This window comes from Mustela nivalis (genome assembly GCF_964662115.1).
Source record: "Mustela nivalis genome assembly, chromosome: 6".
NCBI lineage: Eukaryota > Metazoa > Chordata > Mammalia > Carnivora > Mustelidae > Mustela > Mustela nivalis.
This window is the reverse complement of record NC_139025.1, coordinates 10,719,569-10,742,506: the sequence shown is the minus strand read 5'-3', so window position 1 is coordinate 10,742,506 and position 22,938 is coordinate 10,719,569. Positions and strand designations below refer to the sequence as shown.

Genomic DNA, 22,938 nt, shown 5'->3' with positions numbered 1-22,938 from the left:
CATTCCCCCTAGCACTTCAAATATGTCATTCTGTCGTGTTTGGGCTTGCATGATTCCTGTTTTCTAGAAATAATTTCAAACTAACAAAAATATACAAAAACAATAGTGTTTCCATACACCCTTCCCCTGGCTTCCGCATGCCCTGTAACCACAGCATGATGGTCAAGGGCTCAAGGTGGCATGCTGCCATTCGGAGCGTGTCACCTGTCCCATTTCATCCCTTCAACCACACCTGCTGGCCTTGACAGTGATGGTGATTTATTTGGACAGAAGAACCTGGAGAAGACAAGGGGGAACCTCCCCCCCCCCCAGAGCGTTTCTGTGGGCTCTCCGGTACACAGGGTCAGCCGGGGCTGTGGCTCCTGGGGGTGGGGGGCACCCTTAGGTCGGATTCACAACCTTGCCCAGGAAGAGGCTGCTCCACGTGAAGTGGTTGAAGATCATGACAATGAACGGGCGGTTGAAGCGGAAGGTGAGAGGCTCGGGCGCCGTATGCAGCATGACCCTGGGGGAGTCGGCGCCTTCCAAGCCCTTTTCATCGAGTTGCAGCACGGCCTTATGAATCACCTGTTGGAGACGGGGTGAAGGTGGGCGTTGAGCACCTGCTGCGGCCGGGAGCTTGCCACGCCCCATCGCTTCCATCCCTCCCACCCTTGGTTTGACGGGCGGCAAAGAGGCTCAGAGAGGGTCACTTGCTGGCTCCTCATCTCAGTGGCAGCCCCAGGATGAGTGTGTCCACCTCCAGAACTCAGCTCACACCAAGACTTCTTCCCTGGAAAGTGGGAAGATGGGGCGCACCACAGAGAGATCGGGGGCTCACGGGACTCACTGGACTTCAGTGTCCCCCTCAGGCGCTCCTTACTGGGTCCTGGGCAAGGCTGACCTCCCTTCCTTTGCACCTCGCTAGCCAAACCCTTGGGGCCCCTCTCTGCAAAATGCTTCTGCCTGCTCACGATGGAAAGGGGCTGTTGAATGGTCTCTTGCTGTGCTCAGAATTAGGAGGAATTCTGAAATCAGCAAGACGCTTGTATAGCTTGTATCAGACACCTTCAACAATTCAGAACTGGCTCGTTATTAACATCCTCTGGGGGCAGGGGCTCTGCCTGACCGGACAGTGAGGAGCCCGAGGCTCTGAAAAGCTCTGCCAACAGGTGCAGGAAGAAGCTGAGCGGGTGTGTCTTGGGAAATGAGGTTTTGAGTCAAATGGACCCCAGGCCAAACGTCAGGTTGACATTCACCAGCTCCGTGGCCCTGGTGAGTGAACTACCTTTCCCAAGCCAGAGGCTCCTCCTCTATAAGGAGGGGCTCCCCTTACAGGGGGCTGCTTGACTCAATCCTTCACACACCAGGCATTTCATGGAGCTCAGACTCTGTGCTGGGCGCCACAACGGTCCAAGTCTGAGTGCTGGACGGAGAGGTGGCTGCCTACTCAGCTGTCTCCTGTCCCCTCTCCTGTTTGGCCACCCACACAACGGTGAGATCCTGTGAGGGCTGGACCATGTCTCAGTAATGGAGGCATACCCGGTGCCCAGCAGTTCGGGGCACGGAGTGGGCGTCCAGTAAATGTTTCCTGAATGACTGAGGGACCCACAGGACATAAAGCTGAAGACCGAAGGGAAAGAATGTGGTGGCTAGACTGTCTGATGGGATCGCATTCAGACATTTCCCATTTCTTTGGTTCCTATTTGGTGTCGGGGGGACCTTTGTCACTAGTTCCCGTGTCACCTTGGAGATATCACATTTTCCCGCTGGGCCTCCATTTACCCTGTTGTAAGAGCAGGGGTGTGGAGCAGACAGCCTGGGGCTTAGAGACTTATTCATGGGGGGCCCTGTGTTCCTTATTATTATTTGTACTGTGAATGTGTGGGGGAAAAAGATGGACTTTAGGGACACTTGCCTCTGACAATGTCAGCTGGGGCTCTCGGGCGATGCCGGAGAAATCCGCCTCCTTGCTGAGGAAGTCTGCAATGCCCATGGCCCCCAGGATGGTCCTGAGGTTGTAGGCTCCGGAGATGGTCACCTTTGGGATGGACAGGTTTACCTGGCTGCTTGGGGGTAAGCAGATGGGGTTAGAATTTCCTGGGACTGGGCCGGGCCAGCTGACTTGTTTCCCCTGCGGTCCCTCCAGACCTGGTCTCCCAGCCAGACCTGATCTGGGAGGGGACAGATCAAGACGTAGGATTTGCCTCTCCCGCCATCACACAGGCAATTTTCTCTCAGGGCCTCTGAACAGCTCAATCTTTTCTTCTCACCTCATTCTCTGAGCTGATTCCGCCCGTGGTAGAGCTATGCCACTGGACACTGAAGAAGAGGGTCCCTGAGCAAGTCCCTGTGGTTCCCCAAGCACCTCTGGACAGAAGCAGAGGAGTGGAGGGGGCACCCAGCTGGAAGCAGCATCCTGGCCCCAGCCCTGCCACTAGCGCTGTGTGGTTTTAGCCAAGTCCTGTCTCACGGACACAGCAAGGCAGCGCCCGACAAGGGTGCTGGACAGGGCAGGACAACTGGCAGTCAGGGAGACTGGCCTATACCAGACCCCTGGTGGATGTCCTTTAGCTTCTGTAGGATGTCTAATGCTCACATGCGCCCGCAACCTTAGGAGGGTGAGGCCAACGTCTTCTACAACCACATGGAAAGAACTGAACTCACGAGAAGCTCAAAGTCACGCCACTGGGAAGCAGCAGAATTGTGGAGAGGCAGAATTGTGGACTGGTTGCTTCAAAGCGTCCTTGCCTCATGGGAGGAGGGAGAGGGAAGAAGGGAGAAGGGAGAAGGGGGGGCGGGGGAGGGAGGAAGAAAGGGTGCCCACAAGCTCTGTGTGGGGCAAGGAGGCTTCCCCAGTCGGTGGGCAGCAGCCCGACCCTGAGGGGCGGCACTCCAGTGAGGGGGGTAGGTGATCCCAGGAGGGGTGAAGTGGGAGAAGGGCTGAGTAACACAAGTCTAGAGGTGAGGAACCATAGGGTCTGCCTTCTAGGGCTAGGGGGGCATCCCTGGGATGGAGTAGAGAACTCGTGCCCGATCACATATGTCGCCTAAATGTGCAAGAGTCTGCCTTGGAGATTTATTTTTAAAAAATATAGAAGAAAATGGCATGTGTTATTGATATGTTTTAAGCTAAAGTGTTTTGGCGAAGAGATTATTTTTGGTGTAAAAAGAAAGATCATCCTTCTCATTTCCCACAGACTAGGAGCCAGAATTGGTGTGATCCCGGGTGTGTAATCACCAGCTGGCGACAGGGTTCCTGAACTACTGGCTCCCTTGGAAGGCGTGGGGGCAAGTGAAATGGTGAGAAGCCAGCCACAGGACCCCTCAGGTCACCCAAACACAGGCTCACACGCACGCCTACCCACCTCATCCCCAACCCCATGCTCAAGGTCAGGTACAATGGGTCCAGGACTCTGAGAACACTTCTGGCTCCCCCCCATGTCGCTATAAGGGATTTCCTGGAAACGCGGAGCAGCCTCCGCAGCTCTTCCCCACAGGAGGTCAAACTCCCAGGCACTTCCACGTCTACTGCAGGAACTGGACTAACCTTTCCAGAAGGTCCAGGATTGAGCAGTGCTCTGGGGCTACAACTCAAAATAAAAATAACTCAAAACCATAAAGCACAAAAACCTACGTATATATTAAAGTAGAGGGCTTCTTTCCAGATTTTCTGCCTTCAAAGCTCTTGATTTACATATTTCATTCGAGTAGAATTTCTCCTTCTGTGCAGCTGCTGTCTGACTCTGCGGGTGCCCTGGGCATGGCCCCTGGATTTGGCTCGTGCCCATCCCTCCTCCATGCACGCTCTTGGATGCCTTCCACTCCCACTCGGGCTTAACACACAGTCTGAATGGAAAGTGATTGTTCTGCAGCTCCTTCCCCGGTCCCCTGGGGCAGCCAGGCCTTCCCACCTCCCCCCACAGCTTCACACCTATCTCCTTTCCTCTCCTGCTATGAAAACACCGATGTCATGGTGCACTATGGATTCTACCAGAAGCCTTTTCTCTGCTCTAGAGTGCATGTCTTTGAAGTCCTATTCACCTTCTATCCTTTCTGGTAAGCCTAGCACATGGTATACAGCAGGCAGTTCCATTTGTGTAGGAAGGAAGGAAGGAAGAAAGGGCAAGGCAAGGCAGGGCACCTGCTCTGGAAACCTTCCTGAGCCACTCCAGATCCAAGTGCCTTTCTGCGGGAGAAGGATAAGGGCTTACCCCATGGTCAGGGACTCAGACCACCTCTGAATGGTGTCCCTGCTCAGCGCGGTGATGACCGTGTCCATCTTTCCCTCTTCTGGGAGGACAAAGAAGACGGTCTCATTGCCCGTGTACTCCAGTTGGACCAGCTGACAGGAGAGCACTGGGTCTTGAAAGTACTTGACGGGGCCCGACTGGACCATCATGGGCACTCTCACCACGGTGGTCTCGTTCACGTAGAAGTTTTCCTCCCTGGTGCTCTCTGGGTTGAAGGGCTGTTCCCAGGTGCCTGGGAAGGAAGGGAGAAAGGAGACAGGCCTGTGAGAGCTGGAGGAAAACACAGTTTGGGTGGCCGCAGAACACTAAGCAGGTGTCATGGTGGCCGCTCCCTGGAAGGTCCTTACCAGAGTGGCTAGAATTTTCTGGTAAGTGTGAAATGCCCAGAAATTTAAAGCTTATTCTGTCCTCCACTTCTTGAACTGGGCTGGGGATTATTAACTCTGTTTCTGAGCCTCTAAGAAACGGAAGGAGGGAGACAAACGAGAATACCCTTGGAATTGGGGGTAGAATTCAGTAAGCCAGACTTTGCCTGGCTGCCCGCCCTCACGCCCCGAGCCTAGGGTGGATCCCAGACAGAAGGGTTCTGGAAATGGTGCCAGATGGAACTTGGGCTGCAAATTCAAGGTCGGGGTGGGAGAGGTTTGGAGAAACGGACCACCCATTCCATGCCCACGCCTTGACGTTTGGCCACAGAAGTCCAGCAGGCAGCCTGGCTGCCCAGCAGATCGTGTCTACTGCCTTGATGACCTTCTATGTGGCCCCAAGGCAAAGTCAGGATGAGATGATGCCTTCAAGCTCCCATGCTCCAACCCACAGTTGGACTTCAATCCTTCCCCCATGCTCCACAATGGCATCACACAGCCTCTTTGTCTGCCTGGTGATGGGGAACTTACTACCTTCACAGACCAGGCTTTCATTACTGGTCATCTTTCATGGAAGGCCGATTGTTCCTTAGAGCCAAAGCCTGCCTGATTGTGAGGTCCATTTGCAGAGCCTTTTTGGCCCTTCTGGGCTTATTCTAAGCAACTATGAGTTTTCTTACAGGTGACAGAATTCTGGATGTGTAAAGACATGGGTGGACCTCACCAGGGCCTCCAATGCTCTAGGTTAACTCCCCAGGTCTGGAGGTGACTGAGGACCCTGCATCCCCCTGGGGGTCCTAGGTTTCTTGGCTGTCCCTGGGAGTCCTTGTGTGGTCTCTGTTTCCAAGCTGAGGCTGCCTGAGCTCGAGGCAGACCCTTCTCCATCCCACTGCCTGCCGGGTCTGTGGACCCCAAGGCCAGAACAGACCCTGAGGCTGTGCCTGTTCCACCCCATGGCTGAGTGTGATATCACAGTCTGGCTGTCTGGGCCAAAGGTGGTGGTGTTTTGTGACTAACTTGTCCAACTCACAGCAAAAAAAAAAAAAAAAAAAAAAAAAAAAAAAATAGTGAGTATTTTTCAGTGTTAGGTTTTTCATCCTTAAAAGTTTGCTATTGTTTTTTTCCTGAGTATATCTTTTCTAGAAGAAAATGTAGCATATCCAGTTGGGCACAAAACAAAATACAGAATGGGATCTAACCTCTACTTTAAGGGGTTCTTCTTGAAAATTCTTAAGCCAGGAGGCCTCGTGGTAAGGAAACTTAAGAATTTATGGGGGCAAATTGGAGAAAGCAAAGAAGATTCCTGATACTAGGATATCACTCCAGATACGAGACTGGAAAGGACAGAGAACTAGATGACTTTAGGCCAGGGTTTCTCAGCCTAGGGATAATGGCCATTCTGGAGCAGATATTATTGTGGGAGTTGTCCTGTTTTGCAGCACTTCCTGGCCTTTACTTACTAGATGCCAGGAACACACCCCACCCCACCCCACCCTCAACTGTGACAACCCAAAATATCTCTAGACGTGGTCAAGTGTCCCTGAAGGCGGTTGAAGATCACCCTGGGTTGAGAACCAGTGCTATCAACTAAGAAGCAGAGATTTTCTTCTCAAGGACAATGTATCCCCAAATTTTGTGTTCATAAAAATGATTGGGGGCGGGGCTTCTTAAAAACACAAATTCTAGGACTTTCTTGCAGAAGCTTTGCTTCAGTGGGTCTGGCATGATCTCTGAAATCTATAATTTTAACAAGTTGCCATGGTGATTTTTACGCACAAGAACTTTGGAAAACTCTGCTTCAAATTGATGAGGACAAGTTGAAGTTTGGCTAAGATGGGACTTGGTCAGAGCTGGCTGTGAGTGCTGGGGAAGTGTGTGGTATAGGGTGCATCTGGGGGAAGTTCCTGGGGGGCAGAGGCTATGTCTGTCTGGTCATAGGCTGTGTTTCCAGCTCTTGGCCCAGTGCCTGATGCACAGCCAGAACTCAGCCAATATTTTTCGACCATGAGTCAGCCAGTCTGTTCATGATTGCATGTTTGGCCTCAAAAAAACCTGTAAGAGCTTGGGCAAGTTGCTCAATTCTTTTGGGTGTTATTTTGATCACTTATAAGATGATATATTCTACTTTCCTAATAGGATCATGGTGAGGATGGAGATTCACAGTTGAAAGTGTGCTTTGTAAGATCAAAGGCCTTGTCCAAGAATGCATCCTGGGTTTTGATGGCTCTTACTATTCTTGGCAACGGAGTGAGTAGGGGGATACCTTTGAAGAAGATGTAGTTGACCAGGATGAGCATGGCTGAACTATCCAGCTTTGATATCAAGTCCACAATTTTCCCTTGTGTCTTATTTTTGATATACTCATTGATTTGTCTGCTAGCTCCAGCCCCATCCTTGAAATCTGTAGCCAAAGCCTCCAACTCATAGTAGTGCTTGGTGTCTGCAGAGAATGACTCCAGAAGCTCCAGGCTGTGGTCAAGGAACAAAGCATTACCCATAACCATTTCCAACATGGTGTCTGACTCCTTCTCGAAGAGGTGGTGGAGGTGCTTAAAGCCCTGGTGAATCTCAGCTTCAGATATATTGGTGAGGTTGAAGCCCAGGCCTTGGAGGAGTTGGACCCGTGTGTGGCCACAGGAGCCCAGAGACAGCATAGCTAAGGCCATGGAGATGCTCACAGGGGAGATGAAGACATTCCTTCCAGGAGCTGAAGCCACAAGATGCCTATATAGGATAAAGGCAAAGTCAACATTGTTTGGAGCCAAGTCCCGGTGAGGGCTTCTCGTGCTCACATCAGTATCTGGGTCCTTAGCCTGGACGGTCCAGAGGTCACCGATGGACAGCCAGAGGAAATAGGTGCACAGGGAAAGCAGCATTGTCCAAGATGGTCAGGCCCTGCAAAATCAGGAATTCTCATTAGATAATGTAGGGTCTCCAAGGCAGTGAGGCATGGTGAAATGGTGGGCAGAAGACCCTGTGAAACACCCCAGTCAAGCTTCACTTCCTTTCTCCACATCAGCTGTGTGACCTGGGACAGCTCAGGTCTCTGGGACTCAAATTCCTCATCTGAAAGTATGATGATACCTGCTATGATTTTTCAAGTACCTACTCGACACCAGGTATCAAGACGCCCAACACCGACCTATGTGTTTTACTTTTATTTTCTCAACTAACCCTCACTAACAAACTAATAAAATAGGTATTATTATTATGATTTGAGGTAGACAGAAATGGAAGCCCAGAGGGGTGAAATATCCCACCAATTGATATATTCAAAAAACTGAAAGGAAAAAACTCTTAACCAAGAATCCTAGATCTGGCAAAACCATCCTTCAAAATTGAGGGAGAAATCTAGACATTGCCAGATAAGCAAAAGCTGAAGGAGTTTATTACCACTAGGCCTCTCCTGCAAGAGATGCTAAAGGGAGTCCTTCTGGATGAAATGAAAGGACACTAGAGAGTACATATAATCTATAGGAAGAAATAAAAATCTCTGGTAAAGGTAAATATATAAACAATTAGAAAAACTCATATTATTGTAATCTTGCTTGGTAACTTCACTTTTTATTTTTGATATGATTTAAAAGACTGATCTATGAAAAGCAATTATTAGTCTATGTTTTTTGGATACACAATGAATAAAGATGTGATTTGTGACTTAAATAACTGAAAGAATGTGGCGATGGAGCTACATAAGTGCGGGGCTTTCATATGCTATGAAAGTGAAGCTGGCGTAAATTCAAATAAGAGTGTTACAACTTTAGGATGTTAAATATAATTTCAATGGGAACCAGGAAGAAAATAGCAAGAGTATGCACAAAAGGACATGAGAAGGGAATTAAAATGTTTCACTACAAAAAAATCAATTAAACATAAGAGAAGATAGTAATTCAGGAAATGAGGGACAAAAAAAATCCATAAGGCATTTAGAAAACAAATAGGAAATGGCAGAAGTCCTTCTTTATTAGCAATTACTCTAAACATAAATGGATAAAATTCCCCAACTGAAAGACAGAGATTGGCAGAATGGATTTAAAAAATGATCCAACTATGCATTGACTACAAGAGACACACTTTAGATCCAAAGACATCAATATGAAAGTGGAAGGATGGAAAAAGATATTACATATAAATAGTTACCCAAAGAGAGTGGGGTAGCAGAAGGAAGGAAACAATAAAGATTAGAGCACAGATATATAAAATAGAGAATAGAAAAACTAGAGAAAATCAATGAAACCAGGATATAATATATCTAACTGATATAGTATAATATACTATGGTGATATAGAATTAATATAATATGGTCTTCAAAAAGGTGAACAAAATTGACAAACCTTTAGCTAAACTGAGTAAGGAAAAAAGAGAAGTCTCAAATTACTAAAATCAGAAATGAAAATGGGGACTTTACTGCCAATTCTTACAGAAATAAAAATAATTATAAGAGAGGCAGCTGGGGGCGCCTGGGTGGCTCAGTGGGTTAAGCTGCTGCCTTCGGCTCAGGTCATGATCTCAGGGTCCTGGGATCGAGTCCCGCATCAGGCTCTCTACTCAGCAGGGAGCCTGCTTCCCTCTATCTCTCTCTCTGCCTGCCTCTCCATCTACTTGTGATCTCTCTCCTTCAAATAAATAAAATCTTAAAAAAAAAAAAAAGAGAGAGGCAGCTGGGTGGCTCAGTTAGGTAAGTGTCTCTTGATTTTGGTTCAGGTTTTGATCTCAGGACCCTGGGATTGAGCCCTGCATCAGACTCCATGCTCAGTGGGGAGTGTGTTTGAGATTCCCTCTCTCTGTCTCCTCTCTGCCCCCCCAAATAAAAATAAATACATTTAAAAAAGAATTATAAAAAACTATTACAAAAAAATTACATGCCAACCAACTGGATAGCCTAGAGAAAATGAAAAAAATTCTGGAAATGCAAAACTTACCAAGATTGGATCATAAGAAATGGAAAATCTGAATAGACCTGTATGTAGTAAGAAAATTGAATCAGAATTGAAAACCCAAAAAAGAAAGCCCTGGACCAAATGGCTTAACCACTAAATGCTACCAAACATTAAAGAAATCACATGAATTCTCCTTCCAAAAAACCAGAGAAGCGGAACATTTCCTAAGTCATTCATTGCCCTGATACCAAAGCCAGATAAAGATGTGGTAAGGACAGAAAAGTACAGATGAATAATGCCTATGAACACTGATGCAAAAATCCTCAACAAAAAACTAGCAAATAGAATTCAGCAACATACAGCATGGCCAAATGGGGTTTATTTCTAGAATGCAAGGATGGTTCTACATACAAAACTCAACTAACATGCTATAACAGAAGGAAGAAAAAAAGAAATATGATCATCTCACCTGATGCAGAAAAAGCATTTGGCATATTCAACACACCCTTTCAAGATAAAAACACTCAACAGACTAAGGCTAAAGGAAACTACTTCAATATAAAAGAAATTGTAAAAAGCCACAGCTTTTTGTAATGTAATGGTGAAAGATTGAAAGCTTTTTATCTAAGATTCCCAGAACAAGGAAGGATGCTTACTTTTGCCTCTTCTGTTTAACACAGTACTGGAAGTCCTAGCCAGAGAAATTAGGCAAGAAAAAGAAATAAAAGATATCCAAGTTTGAAAAGAAGGAGTAAAATGATCTCTGCCCGTAGGCAACCTGATCAACATCATAGCCACATGTAGAAAACCTTGAAGATTCCATAAAGACCCTGCTGGAACTAAGAAATGAATTCAACAAAGCAGCAGGCTACAAAACCAGCACACACACACACACACACACACACACACACACACCCCACATCAGTTCTCATACTAACAATGAACAAACCGAAAAGGAAATAAACAATTATGCTATTTACAATAAAATAAAAAAAGAACGATTTCTTGGACATGACATTAAAGGCACAAACAAGGGGTGCTGGGTGGCTCAGTGGGTTAAAGCCTCTGCCTTCTGCTCGGGTCACGATCCAGAGTCCAGGGATGAAGCCCTGCATCAGGCTCTCTCTCCTCAGCAGGGAGCCTGCTTCGTCCTCTCTTTCTCTGCCTGACTCTCTGCCTACTTGTAATCTCTGTCTGTCAAATAAATAAATAAATAAAATCTTAAAAAAAAAATAAAGGCACAAACAACAAAACGAAAATAAGACACATTGGATTTTCTAAAATTAAAATCTTTCGATCACCCAAGGACACTATCAATAGAGTAGAGAGGCGACCCACAAAATGAGAGGTAATATTTGAAAATCCCGTATCTGATAAAGGATTAATATCCAGATTACATAAAACTCAAGTTAAAAAAATAAATCCAATGCAAAAAATGGGCAAAGTTGTTGAGTAGACATTTCTTCAAAAGAAGATATACTGATGGCCAATAGGCACATGAAAAGATGTTCACATTAGAGTCATCAGGGAAACACCAATCAAAATCTCAACGAGATACCATTTGCATGGCTGTTTCAAAAACTAAACCAAGTCAAACCACAAACAGCAGAACAGAAAACAGGTGTTGGCCTGGATGTGGAGGAGCTGGAAACTGTATCTTGCTGGTGGGAAAGGTAAGTGCTACAGCTACGTGGAAATAAAGGGTATGATAGATCCTCAAAAATTAAATCTAGAGTTACCATGTGATCCAGAGATTCTTCTTCTGAGGAATTGGAAACAGGGACTTGAACAGATATTTGTACAACCCAGTGTTCACGATTGCATTGTTCATAATAGCCAAAGAACGAGAAACACCCCAAATGTCCATCAGTAGATGAATGGATAATAAAAGGTGGTTGTATAAGGAAAACCTTCCCTGTGTTTCTCCTTTCCTCACACATGACTGCACACTTTACTCTGACGCCAGTGATGTGGGTTTCCCACACACCAATTAATTTATCCCTAGCTGAGGGAGAATGCCACTCAATCCCACAACGGATCTACAATCCTACAGTGTAACTCAATTCTCACACTGTCTACCTGGAGGTAGTGTCAGACCCCCCAGGTTAAGGGCTCAGTTCCCACAAGATTGCCCACCCCCAACTTCAGATGCCAATCAGAAGTCCCAGATTGTCACCCTGTCCTTTTGACTGGCTATAAGCAGGGTTCCTGAGACTTTATTTTTGGGTTCGGTTATTTGCTAGACTGGCTCACTGAAACACTTATGTTTACCGGCTTATTACAAAGGATGTAATAAGAGATTAAGAGGGTGAGGTCCAGAAGGGTTCTGAGCACCAGAGCTGGTGTGGGCCACCCTCTTGGCATACAGATGGGGTCACTGACCCAGAAGCTCTCTAAAACCTGTATTTTGGGATTTTGATGGAGGCTTCATCATGCAGGCAGGATGGATGCTCAACTCCAGCCCCTCCCCCCCTCCCCAGAGAAAGGAGGGTGGGGCTGAAAATTCCAAACTTCTAATCATGGCTTGCCCTTCCTGGGACCAGCCCCATCCTGATGCTCTCCACGCCACCTACCAAAATTCACCTCATCAGAACGAAAGACGCTGTGGTCACCCGGGAAATTCCAAGGGATTTAGGAACTCTGCATCAGGGATCATGGGCAAAGACTGAATGTTAGAGCAAGAGATGTTCCTGGTGCTCTTATCACTTAGTTAGAAGGGTTTTAGGAGCTCCATTTCCTTAGTACAATATAGCGTCAGTAATAATACCCACCACCGGCCTTGCTCATCTGCCATTCTGATCTTCTGATCTTTGTTTCCCCTGTACCTGTCTCAGTCCACCCTCCAAGTCTGGGGCCCGTCACCTCTTCCAGCATCCGTGGTCACCTCTACTTGGTCTCTTGTCCCTGCTCAGTTCCCTCCCACCCTCACTTCATGACTCCATGCCTGGTGACAGCCCTGCCCCCGCCTCAAATTTGGCCCCTTGAATTCTGAGCCCCGCTCTACTGGGGATACCCAGTTTCCTCTAGCACACACCAGACTTTCATCCCTCTGCCAGGGTCATGGCATGGTGGGTCACTTCAGGTCCCCATTATTTGGGGAGCCCAGCTCTGACCGGGGAGCTGGGGACAAAGACAGACCTGCCCAAGTCCTGTCCCCGGTGGATCCACTCTGCAGTCCCAACCTTTCCCTGCCTTGCCTGGCTTATGTCCTTTTGTCCTGGGACACGCAGGTCTCAGCTCTCCTCCAGGAGCCCTGTTCTCTGTAACCCACTGAGCCACCCAGGCGCCCCAGAGCTGAGATTCTAAGCCCTGCAGCCTGCCCTCAGAGCCGGTGCCAGGCCCTTCTGCCCTTCTCTCTAGAGAGCAAAGCGATGAGAGGAAAAGAGGTCTCCAAACAGTCCCCAGCAACGTTACCAAGCAGAGTGTCAATAGTCTTCATGAATTTCATTTCATGTGTGTCCTCCTTGTTTCTCATTCGTGAATCGAGGCTCAGAGTAAACGCCCACTGCATTCATTATTTTCACGAAAGCCGCTATGGGCCAGGTAGCATCTCGGGCCTTCTGCATTTAAGCCTTGGAGTCATGCAAGGAGTCCTGTTGAATCTGCAGTGTCCTCGCCCCAGGAGGACGAGCAAGGAAGTGGGTGTGTGCGATCCTGGGGCACGCACAGTCCGCTACGTCAGTGGGCACCGCTGTCCCTGCCTGCACCCCCCCAGCAGGGGAGCTACCTTGTGCCCGTCCAGCCCAGCTGTCAGACTCCCTTGTGTTACTTGGCTGGGCTTAGGGACATCCGTGGAATGACAGATGGGAATGGCTCTTGGCTTAGTGTCAACCCCTTCAGGGCTGGGGGCAGGGGCAAATCAAGCCCCCATGGGTGACCCACCAACTGCAAAACCCTCCCCATAACACCGCTCTCAAACACCTGGCCTCAGATCACTGCTGGCTGCCCTAATGCTCAAAGTCCATTACAAAAATTAAACAAGCAAGATGCGCATGGCTTCATTCTGGCGGCTGGGCAAGAGCGGGAGGGATGGACAGGGTTCAGGTGCTACTCACAGTTTGCCGAGGACTCGGGCTGCAACGACTGGCTGGACCTGGCTGTCCTGGGCCCTAGTATGTGTACAGTAAGCCTGCGGGGCACCACGGCTAAATTTTGTTTGCAAGCTTCCCTGCTGGTTAATGGTTAGAGGGGGTCCAGTGGCCTTCGCCATTCGGTGGTCCCCTCCCCCCGGACATTAACCAATGGGTTTTTTCCAGGACATTTGAGCAAACACAGCAATGCTGCAAGTTAACTTTCCTCTGCGTTCAGTTCTCTGACGTTTTCTTTTTAATATCAAAATAAGGCTGGAGTTGCATCACCGCCTGTGGTTGCCAGGTGAATGCTGGCATGGAGGCCAGAGGTGCCCTTAATTAGCCCAATGGTGCAGACTTTTGTGAAGAACCAGGTGCTAAGCTTAGGACAGGGGATGAATCTAATGAGGTCCCGCCTTCAACGGGACTCCGTCCGGCAGGAAAGAGACGTGGAAGAAAAGCAGCCAAGTGCTTCCCACGGATTGTCTCATGTAATCTTCCAAAGACATTACAAATTAGGGACTATTATTCTCACTTTTGTTTGGATAAGGAAACTGAGGCCCATGGAGCTTAAGTAAAGCTCCCCTTGAGATTCATATACAAGACCATTCCACTCAAAAGTTTAGCTTCTTCCATCTTCTCTGCATTTTTATTTATTAGTTCTCTATTGGTTGGAAGTGACAGATAACAAATTTCTTTAAAGCAAAAAAAAAAAAAAAGAAATATAAATTGGATCTCATGAATGAGAGTTATGAAGAGTGGGGAGGGTTTCAGGCTTGGCTGGATCCAGGGATTCCAAGTTGGGTATCATATCTGTCTCTTTTTTAAAAAAAATTCTTTCTGAGCTCTTCTTTATTCAGCTTTCATGCTTTACCCTGTATGGTGAGGGCAAAGGTGGCCATTGCAGCTCTAAGTTATTTGTTTCTAACTGGTTATTTGTGATCAGAAAGAGACTCACTTTTTCTCCCTGTTCATATCAGTCCCTGAAAGGACTCAGGGCATTATCAGTCATCATTGGCTTGATCACAGCACACAGAATATGGCCTGCTAAGCCTAGGCAGGGTCCTGTGCCCTCTGCTGGTTGATAACATTATTACTTCCTTCCAGGGATGAGCAGAGCTGTTTCTAGGAGTAAAAAGGGAAAATTGTACCCAGGGCCGGTTCTAGAATTCTTAAAAAGTTTTTTTTTTTTTATTTATTAAGGCAATTTTGGAATTTATACCTAGGAATTTATTATTTTTAAATCTTGTCATATCAGTAATGTTTTTTCTTTCTGTCTTATTAGGGAAATCTGCCTAGTTAATTAATATTTTCAAAGGATCAGCTTTTAGTTTTTAGTTTTCTTAATCCTTACTGTTTTTTAAACAATCAATTTCTTTTTAAAAAATTGATTTCTTCTTTTATTTTTACCTTTTACCATCCTTTGAAATTCCTACATTTTCAAATATTGTTCTTTTTCTATTTTCTTGAGTTAAAGGCTTAGCTAGCTTTCCTACTTCTTAACATTTTGAGTCTCCATATAAATGTATTTAAAGTTAAAAGTTTTCATTTAACTTCTGACTGTGTGATGCCCCCCCAAGTTTTGATATTGACTATTTTCATTGTCATATTTTGATGTATTTCTAGTTCCCTTTATGGTTTTATTTTTAACCCCAGGGTCTTCAGTGATACTGAAGTGATACTGAACCTTGGGCTACTCTTTAGCTATTTACTTAAAAAAAAAAAGAGATTATTTATTTATTTATTTGAGAGAGAGAGAGAGAGAAAGAAAACACGTACGCAGGAGCAGGGGAGAGGCAGAGGGAGGAGAAACAGACTCCTCGCTGAGTAGGGAGCCAGACACGAGGCTCGATCCCAGGAGCTCAAAATCATGTCCTGAGCCAAAAGCAGATGCTTAACGACTGAGCCACCCAGGCGCCCCTTATATTATTTACTTTTATTTCACTTTGGTCTACAAGTGTTATCTACAAGGCACACCCAACAGGTACTGTTGCTTTGGCTCCAGACCACCATAATAAAGTGCATTTCACAATAAGGTAATTCCAATGAAATTTTTGGCTTCCCAGTGTATATAAAAGTCATGTTTATACTACATAGCCATCTTCTAAGTGTCCGACAGCATCATGTCTAAAAAAAAAATGTATACACCTTAAATAAAAAATGTTTTATTGCTAAAAAATGCTAAACATCATCTGAGCTTTCTGCAGGTCGTAATCACTGATCAGAGATGACCGTAACAAATATAATAGTAATGAACAAGTTGGAAATACAGCAAGAAATACCAAAACATGACCCCGAGACATGAAAAGAGCAAATGCTGTCAGAAAAATGAGCCAACGGACTTGCTTGATGCAGGCAGAGCTGCCAGAAACATTTAATTTGAAAAAAGGCAGTACCTGTGCAGCCGGATGGAGGGAAACACAGTAAAACAAGGATGCCCGTGTATGACGTTGAATGTGTGGAGCTGACTGAGGATTTTTTGCAATCCTATGTGCTTTATCTTTGTGAATGTTCCATGTTTTCTTAAAAACCAGTGGGTAATGTCTGTTCAGTGTGCATAACTGTGTGTCCATACGTGTGTGTGTATAATCGCTCGGGCTTAATCTTTTGTTCAGCATCTGTGCTGATTCTCTATTCACTTGAGCTTTCTGTTTCTCAGTGGGGAATGTCAAAGTCTCCAGTCCTGATTATTCATCCCCTTATCTCTACCAGTTCTTGGTTGTTGTACTTTGAGGCTGTTAAAGTAGGTATATTTTGATCATTATATCCTCTTGCCCTATTGCTTAATTTTCTCTTATCTCTGTTTCGTGTGACACATTTTGCCTTCAGTCCTGCTTTGAGAAGATTGTTTTCCTAACTTTGTTTTGGTTCACACTTGCCTGATCTATCCCATCCTCTCATTTCCAAATTATGCTTTCTTGTTTTAAAAGTGTCTCACATCTACAACATTTAGTTGAGTTTATTTTCCAAATGACATTCTCTGTCTTTTAATTGGCAAAATTAACCTCTTTACGTTTATTTTTAATTATTATTGTATTAGGACTGACATACCATTTTATTTCATATATTCCATTTACTATCTATTTTTTTGTGTGTATGTCTTTTATTTATTTGCATTGAAAAGATTGAATTTTCTCCTATTGTTTCAAAAGATATTTGTTCTGTTTTTGGTATTATGGTGGTTGCCCTTTACTGAAAAACCTTCAGCGAAGGACCTAGCCATCATGGGGGCAGAGACAAGCCCCTCCCATCGTGCCCCATCTGAATTCCTGTTCTCAGAATACAAGAGCATAATAAGTGGTTGTTTCTAGCTATTAAAATTTTAGGTAATTTATTATTAGGGCATAGTACCTAGAACAGATTTAGGTACCTGGGAGTGGGTGGGGTGCTGCATAATGGAGATGGAATGAGGCAGCAGTCCTGAAAATGGGAGTTGGAAAGGTCTTATAATGACAGTTAGTGGACACCTGTGACCCTTGAAGAGGTTGTTAATGGAAAGTGGGGACTGGGCTATAGGAAGGAGGAAGAGGACCCTTACCACATAGAGGCAGAAAGTTTCACAACACTGTCACCTGTGGTAACATGAGTGTGGAAAATGTGACAAATGAGCTGGTAGCTGATGAGATTTCAAGGTGGACTGGAGGAAATATGGTCTGGTTTATTCTTACTACTTTGAGTGAACTGTGGGAGGTGCTAGGTAAGCTTAAACATTTTTGTTTAACATTTTGCTAAAAATGTTAAACATTTTGTTAAACTTTCTGGGTTAAAGAGATAATACAGTTTCTCCCTCTTAGCTGAAGATCTTGTCTTTTGAGAAGTACCTTATTTAAGTAAGATGGAAGAGAAGTGACTTTTTCTGTCAGATTGTCTTTTTCTTATTGATTGGTAGGAGTGCCGGCAAGAGAGGTAAATAAATCGCGAAAAAGCTTCTCTAAGTGTGTGCCTGACTTTTTGTTGTTGGTATGGAATCTTTCGGTGAACAGAGTGCAGGGTTCCAGCGGAGCCCAATTCTCCTGTTAACTCTGCGATCAGTGCTGCTTCTGTCCAGTTTCGAGATCTTTGCCTCCCCTGATGTCGTGAAACCTATCTTCCTGTATTTTCTTTTTAGAAGCTTTGATTGCCTTATTTTTCACATTTAGATCTGCAGTCTATCTAGATCTGATTTGCGTGTATGGTGTGAAGTGGGCATCAAGTTCACCTTTTCCCGTATGTCTGTGCCATTTAGTGACAAGAAGGGTTGCATTCGTTAAAGTGTCCATCTCATGAAGGACGAAACGTGTTACCTCTTGGAGGAGACCGAAGAGCCATAGCATCTGCAACGGTGTGATTCCAGAGGCAGAAGTAGTGATTCATCAAGAAGCTTCTCCCTGCGTTTGGGGTGACCCCAGAAAGACCAGCAAGTCATCCCTGATGGTTTCCTCAAAGTATCCTCCTTAACTGTGGGAATGCGTGCTACGAAGGATGTTACTGAGATGATCAACAAGATTAGAATATGAACGGTATGTTAGAGGAAAAGTTTTATAGGAGTGGTGACTTTCCTGCAGTTGAGAGCTTTACTGAAAAATAGTACCCCTAATGCTTAGAAAATAGACATGGAAGTATTTAAGAGTAAAGGGTCATGGTATAGAAAGTGGACCTGAAAGCATTCTGGAAATACATGTACATATGTATCATATGCGGTGAAGGCTGGACGCCTCTGTGAGCCTAGCACAGCCCCGAGAGCATGGTCAGACCTGTATTAGGAGAGTCAGAGCTGAAACTGTTATTTTATCTCCTTAGTGACTGGTGCCTACCAAGGACTGGCTACTATTAATGACTGACAAGAAAACATTGTCTTTAACCATAAACCTAAGCCCCTTAGTGAAGAAAACAATTTTCTAAACGAACATTTCTCTTAGGCACTTTCGAGTCAGATGTCCATTTGCTAGTCATGTGTTCCCTGAACCACTCGTCTGTGTGCACCAGACCATGGCTTGTGGCCTTCGGATGACTGAGACCCGTTCCCTGCTTACCAGGAAGTCTGGTTCAGCATTGATGCATCTGGGTCTCATTTGGGAAAGAGCTGCTGGTCTTCCAGGGTTCACCCCAAATCCTAAAAGGAGCTTCAGGCTGGGGTCCTCTAAGAATGACCATCTCCCCCTACTGAAATCACCCCATCACAGATGTGTAGCTTGGGTTCCTCTTGTCCAACACTGCCAACCACTAAGGCTGGAACTGGCAGGACTGCTCAGGGCCTTCTAACTTCTGTAGCTTTGTGGATAAGGCAGTGCTGCCTGGAATCCCATCTCCAGGCAAACAGGACCTCAGCCTGGTGTGGGAGAGGCCGTGTCAACCCAGGGGCTTGTGGTGGACTCACTAGACAGGAGTCTTGGCTGGCCTTTGCTGAGCCCTGGCTGGTTGTTTACCCAAGGAATCATGAGCTGTGTTGGCAAAGCAGGATGTCAGCCTGTACTGATGGCCAGTGTTGAGGTGACATGGGCCAAACCTCAGGCTTTGCAGGCTAACCTGAGATGCCCTGGCTGGTCCCAGAGCCTGCTTTCGACTGTGGTAGCTCAGAGGCACTGCCTGACTCCCTGTCTTACAGCCCCGCTGGCCCCCGTGGCGGGACCCACCTGTTCCACCTGTAGGCTCAGCCTTCAGGCTTTTCCTGGACCAAGCAGGACTTTCACCCTCTCTGGGGCCACCTTCTCCTGGATAGGCAGAAATTCAGCCCAGAGGGGTGGCCCTTAATTCATTGGCAAGCTTCTGCATCAGCTGGCTCCCTTTTATTTCCCTTTAGATTTTCTACCTGTCAATTCCTGCTCTGCTCTGATTTCACCGCTGAGTGTAAAACACCAAGCATGGGGTCTGGCGCCCAGCGAGGACAGCAGCCAGCCTTTACACAGCTCTCGCTGGGGGGCTGGCTCTGGTGTGTAATGTGTCTGGATCTGTTTGATCCTCACCAGAGCCCACAGGGTAGGTATTATTATAGAGGATAGTACAGCGGCAAGATCACAGACCTGTGTTCCAATCCAGACCCTAGCGGTGTGATGTCGGCACCTTCCGTAAGCTCACTCTACCTGAGCAGAGGGGCAGAGATCCTGGTCTCTAAAATCAGTTAGACTGTTGGAAAGAATGCATGAAGTAGCATGGAGAGAGGACAGCACAGCATCCGATGGATTCCAAGGCATAGAAATACTCATGATTAGTGATATTCCCATTTGCCAGCTCGGGCTACTGGCAGAGAGGTTGGAGGGCGCACCTGTAGTCACGCTACCACGTGCAGGAGTCAGAATTTGAACCCAGGTGGCTTTGCCTAAGTCCTCACCACAGAGTTCAGCTGCCTCCAGCTTCATGCGTTCCTTCCCTGCATGGTCCCACAGCAGACCAGGGCTTGTGGGCACTCCAGTCTTGATCCCACAGATTGCTGGGCCCAGGAGGTTGGCCTGGTGTGGACTGGTGCTGGGAACGCCCTCTAGCGGTTCATGTGTGGCCTACTTGAGAGTAGCTTGAAAAGCTCGCAGGAGCAGCAGGGGATGCTGAGGGCTGGTTCTGCAGGTCCCTTGCAGGGGCCTGGGGCACATTCCCAGCCTGCCCCTTGTTCTGTCACCAACTTGTTCTGTGACCTTGGACCAGTCACCCTACTTCTCAGAGACTCAGCTTCCTGACCTCCCACCTTCCCTGAGGTCAGAGGAGGCAGGAGATTAGCATTGAAACAATAAGAGAAACTGCCAGGGTCTTTGGAATTCATCCGACCTGTCCCCAGTGTCACTCCAGCAATTACTCATTATGTGACTTTGACAAATCCCTCACTGCCTGCAGACCTCAATTTTCTGGTCCGTTAAGTGAGGTAAAGAATTGTGCTCACCTGAGAGGGTTATTGTGTTGATGAGTGAGGATGATCAATGCGACGCGTCGCACACAGCCGTCGCAAGGTGCCCCTCGACTACTGTTCTGTCCGCTTCTGGGTCTCAGTGTCATGCCAGCGTCATTGAACGATTTGGGAGATGTACTCTCTCTCTCTAAAATCTGGACAAAAGGTGTGTAAATTTGACGATGTTGTTTCCTGAAATGTTTGGCAGAATCTGCTGGAGAAATCATTTGGGCTTAGCGTTTTCTTTGTGAGAAATGTTTTACACATGGATTTAATTCCTTTCAGTTAAAGAACTATTCAGACTTCCCATTTATTCAAGCAAGACTTTAAAAATTGTCCATTTACTCTGGCTTTGAAAATTTATGTATATAACAGTTTTTATAACATACTCATACTCTTTTTTTAAGCATGTTCCTGATGCACAGGAATGATCCATTTTTCATTTCTGTCCTTGGTTATTTTCATGTCTGTTTTTCCTGATCAGTCTCACCAATAGCCATTGTATACCCAAAGAACCGTTAATGTTATTGTATATTGTTAATGTTATTGTATATTGTTAATGTTAATGTATATAAAAGAAACGATTTTGGATTTTCTTAATCTGTCTTATGTTGCTTTCTATTTCATTAACTTGTGTTGTGTTTGTTATTTCTTCTACATTGTTTCATTTGATTTGTGGTTCTTTTTTTAATGTCTTCAGATGATGGTGACTGCATCATTATTTTAGCATATATGCTAACATATGCATTTAAAATTTCCTCCTCAATGCAGTGTTTCATGTATCTGTAGAGGGTTGTTTAAAACAGCTTTATTGAGATATAATTTCTATACCATAAAACTCACCTACTGCCAGTGTATGAGTGAATGATTTTTAGTAAATTTAGAGTTAGAGCAATGTCATCAATTTTGAAGTACTTCCATTGTGCACACACACACACACACACACACACACACACACACATCCCATGAAACCTTTTGCGGTCAATTCCTGCTCATATATCCAGGTGTTGGCAATCATTGATCTGCTTTATGGCTCCATGATTTTTCCTTTTCTGGATGATTTGTATAAATGGAATCACAAAACCTGTAGTCTTTTTGGTCTGGCTTCTTTCACTTAACATATTGTTTTTGACATTTATCTATGTTGTAGTATGTATCAATAGTCTTTTTTGTTGGTACTCCACTATGTTGGTTGACTGCAGTGGTGCGTCTATGGAGGAGGAAATGATTATATTTATCTCTCTTTCTACCTCTATCTATGTTTGTGTCTGTATCTATCAGCATTGTGGGTGTCTATATACTTATACCCAACCCATCCATCCATCCATCCATCCATCTTATGGAAGAAAGAAGAGCAGATTTGTATCCTGATAGAACAAGGGTAGTAGATAGGGGGGGTTTGTGATTGGGGGCGTGCGGGGCAGGATTGCTGGTGCGGTGTCCTTGAGTGGGTGAGATATAATACGACCAGTGGCATAGGTGAAGGGGGGCCTCAGCCAGGACCACGACCAGGTGCTCCACTGTAACAGGAAGGGAGGCAGAGGTATGCGCAGAGCTGCTAGTGGTGGGCAGGTGGTTATTGCCTATATTTTGCTAGTGAAAAAGGAAATGAGGTCATCAATGGAGGGTGCACTGGGCCGGAAGCTTGGAGGAGAAGATGAAAGCCCAGTCCTGGAGTATTTACTTAAGTCAGTGAGAGCATAAAAGACCCACGAGTGGAGACTGATTGTTTCCAGGATCAAGACCACTTTTGAGGTTAGTGATCATGGATTTAAGATGAGGCCCATCAATGTGTTGAATTTATTTATTTTTCCTAGCTATAGTCAGGCGTTCCCATGTAGGCTGGGAGCAGGGGGAGAATTGGAAGGTTTTTGCCAGGCAGGCATGATAAAGAGGGAGAAGGCAAAGGGAGCTGAGGGTCCAGTGGTCATGGAATTTAAACACGGCAAGGGGGAAGCAAGGGCTGGAGGAAGAGAGGGAGCTGGAAACTGGTCAGCTCAATGGCTTGTGTACCCCAGTGGGTTGAAGGATTGTTGGGGTTGGGTGCCAAACGGGACCTGATGGAGAGAAAGGAGACGGTGTCAGAGGGAGGACACGAGACTGTGGTGAGGTAGCTGGACAGGGACAGTATCTGTGCAATGACTTGTGGAGGGACAGTGAACCCAGCTGGACCCTTGGTAAGACAGTCCTACCCTCTGTGTCACACAAATAGTGCCCAGGCCAGTGGGCTCCCCACTCATGCAGGGGTTGGGGGCCCGCTGGCCCAGCGGCACCAAAACACCCACCCAAAGGCTGTCATTTGCTGCTTTATTGAGTCAATTCTCCAAAGGAACACAGGTCCGCCACTGTCCAGCATCAAGGGCATGAGAGGACAGCAGGCAGAGGAAGAAGTCCAGGACCAGCAAGGGATGCGAAGCTGCCAGAAGTCATGAGAGGGATCCGAGTCTGCAGATCCTTCCAGGAACCTTGGTGTTGGGCCAGTGAGTCTGGCTCGTGATTGTGCACCTGTTGTGGACCTTGGTGTGCTAATCTGTACAA

The 22,938-nt window shown here is 46.2% G+C and overlaps 2 protein-coding genes across 5 annotated transcripts in view; both read right to left on the bottom strand.

The window, feature by feature from the left end:
- The window catches only part of SYNE3 (spectrin repeat containing nuclear envelope family member 3), a 978,380-nt gene that overhangs the window by 3,429 nt on the left and 952,013 nt on the right, over positions 1 to 22,938 (bottom strand). The gene's annotated exons all lie outside the window — the stretch shown is intronic.
- On the bottom strand, positions 242 to 13,674 carry LOC309866509 (corticosteroid-binding globulin-like). 4 transcript variants are annotated; one of them, XM_082734254.1, is made up of 5 exons: positions 13,533 to 13,674; positions 6,861 to 7,492; positions 4,194 to 4,464; positions 1,898 to 2,048; positions 242 to 567 (listed from the first exon to the last, which is right to left on the bottom strand). In XM_082734254.1, exons 2-5 carry the CDS (start codon positions 7,471 to 7,473, stop codon positions 382 to 384), a joined length of 1,221 nt encoding a protein of 406 aa, XP_082590380.1. In that variant the 5' UTR covers positions 7,474 to 7,492; positions 13,533 to 13,674; the 3' UTR covers positions 242 to 381. The 4 variants fall into 4 exon arrangements, with proteins under 4 accessions (XP_082590380.1, XP_082590382.1, XP_082590383.1 ...); XM_082734256.1 differs by having other exon boundaries at positions 1,898 to 2,045; XM_082734257.1 differs by having other exon boundaries at positions 7,092 to 7,492.

Coding starts and splice junctions, on each gene's coding strand:
- LOC309866509 (XM_082734254.1), bottom strand. CDS start 7,473: ATGCTGCTTTCCCTGTGCACCTATTTCCTCTGGCTGTCCATCGGTGAC. Junction 2,049..4,193: donor TCTGAGTCCCTGACCATGGG/GTAAGCCCTTAT, acceptor CTTACCCCCAAG/CAGCCAGGTAAACCTGTCCA. Junction 568..1,897: donor CCCAGCTGACATTGTCAGAG/GCAAGTGTCCCT, acceptor CGTCTCCAACAG/GTGATTCATAAGGCCGTGCT.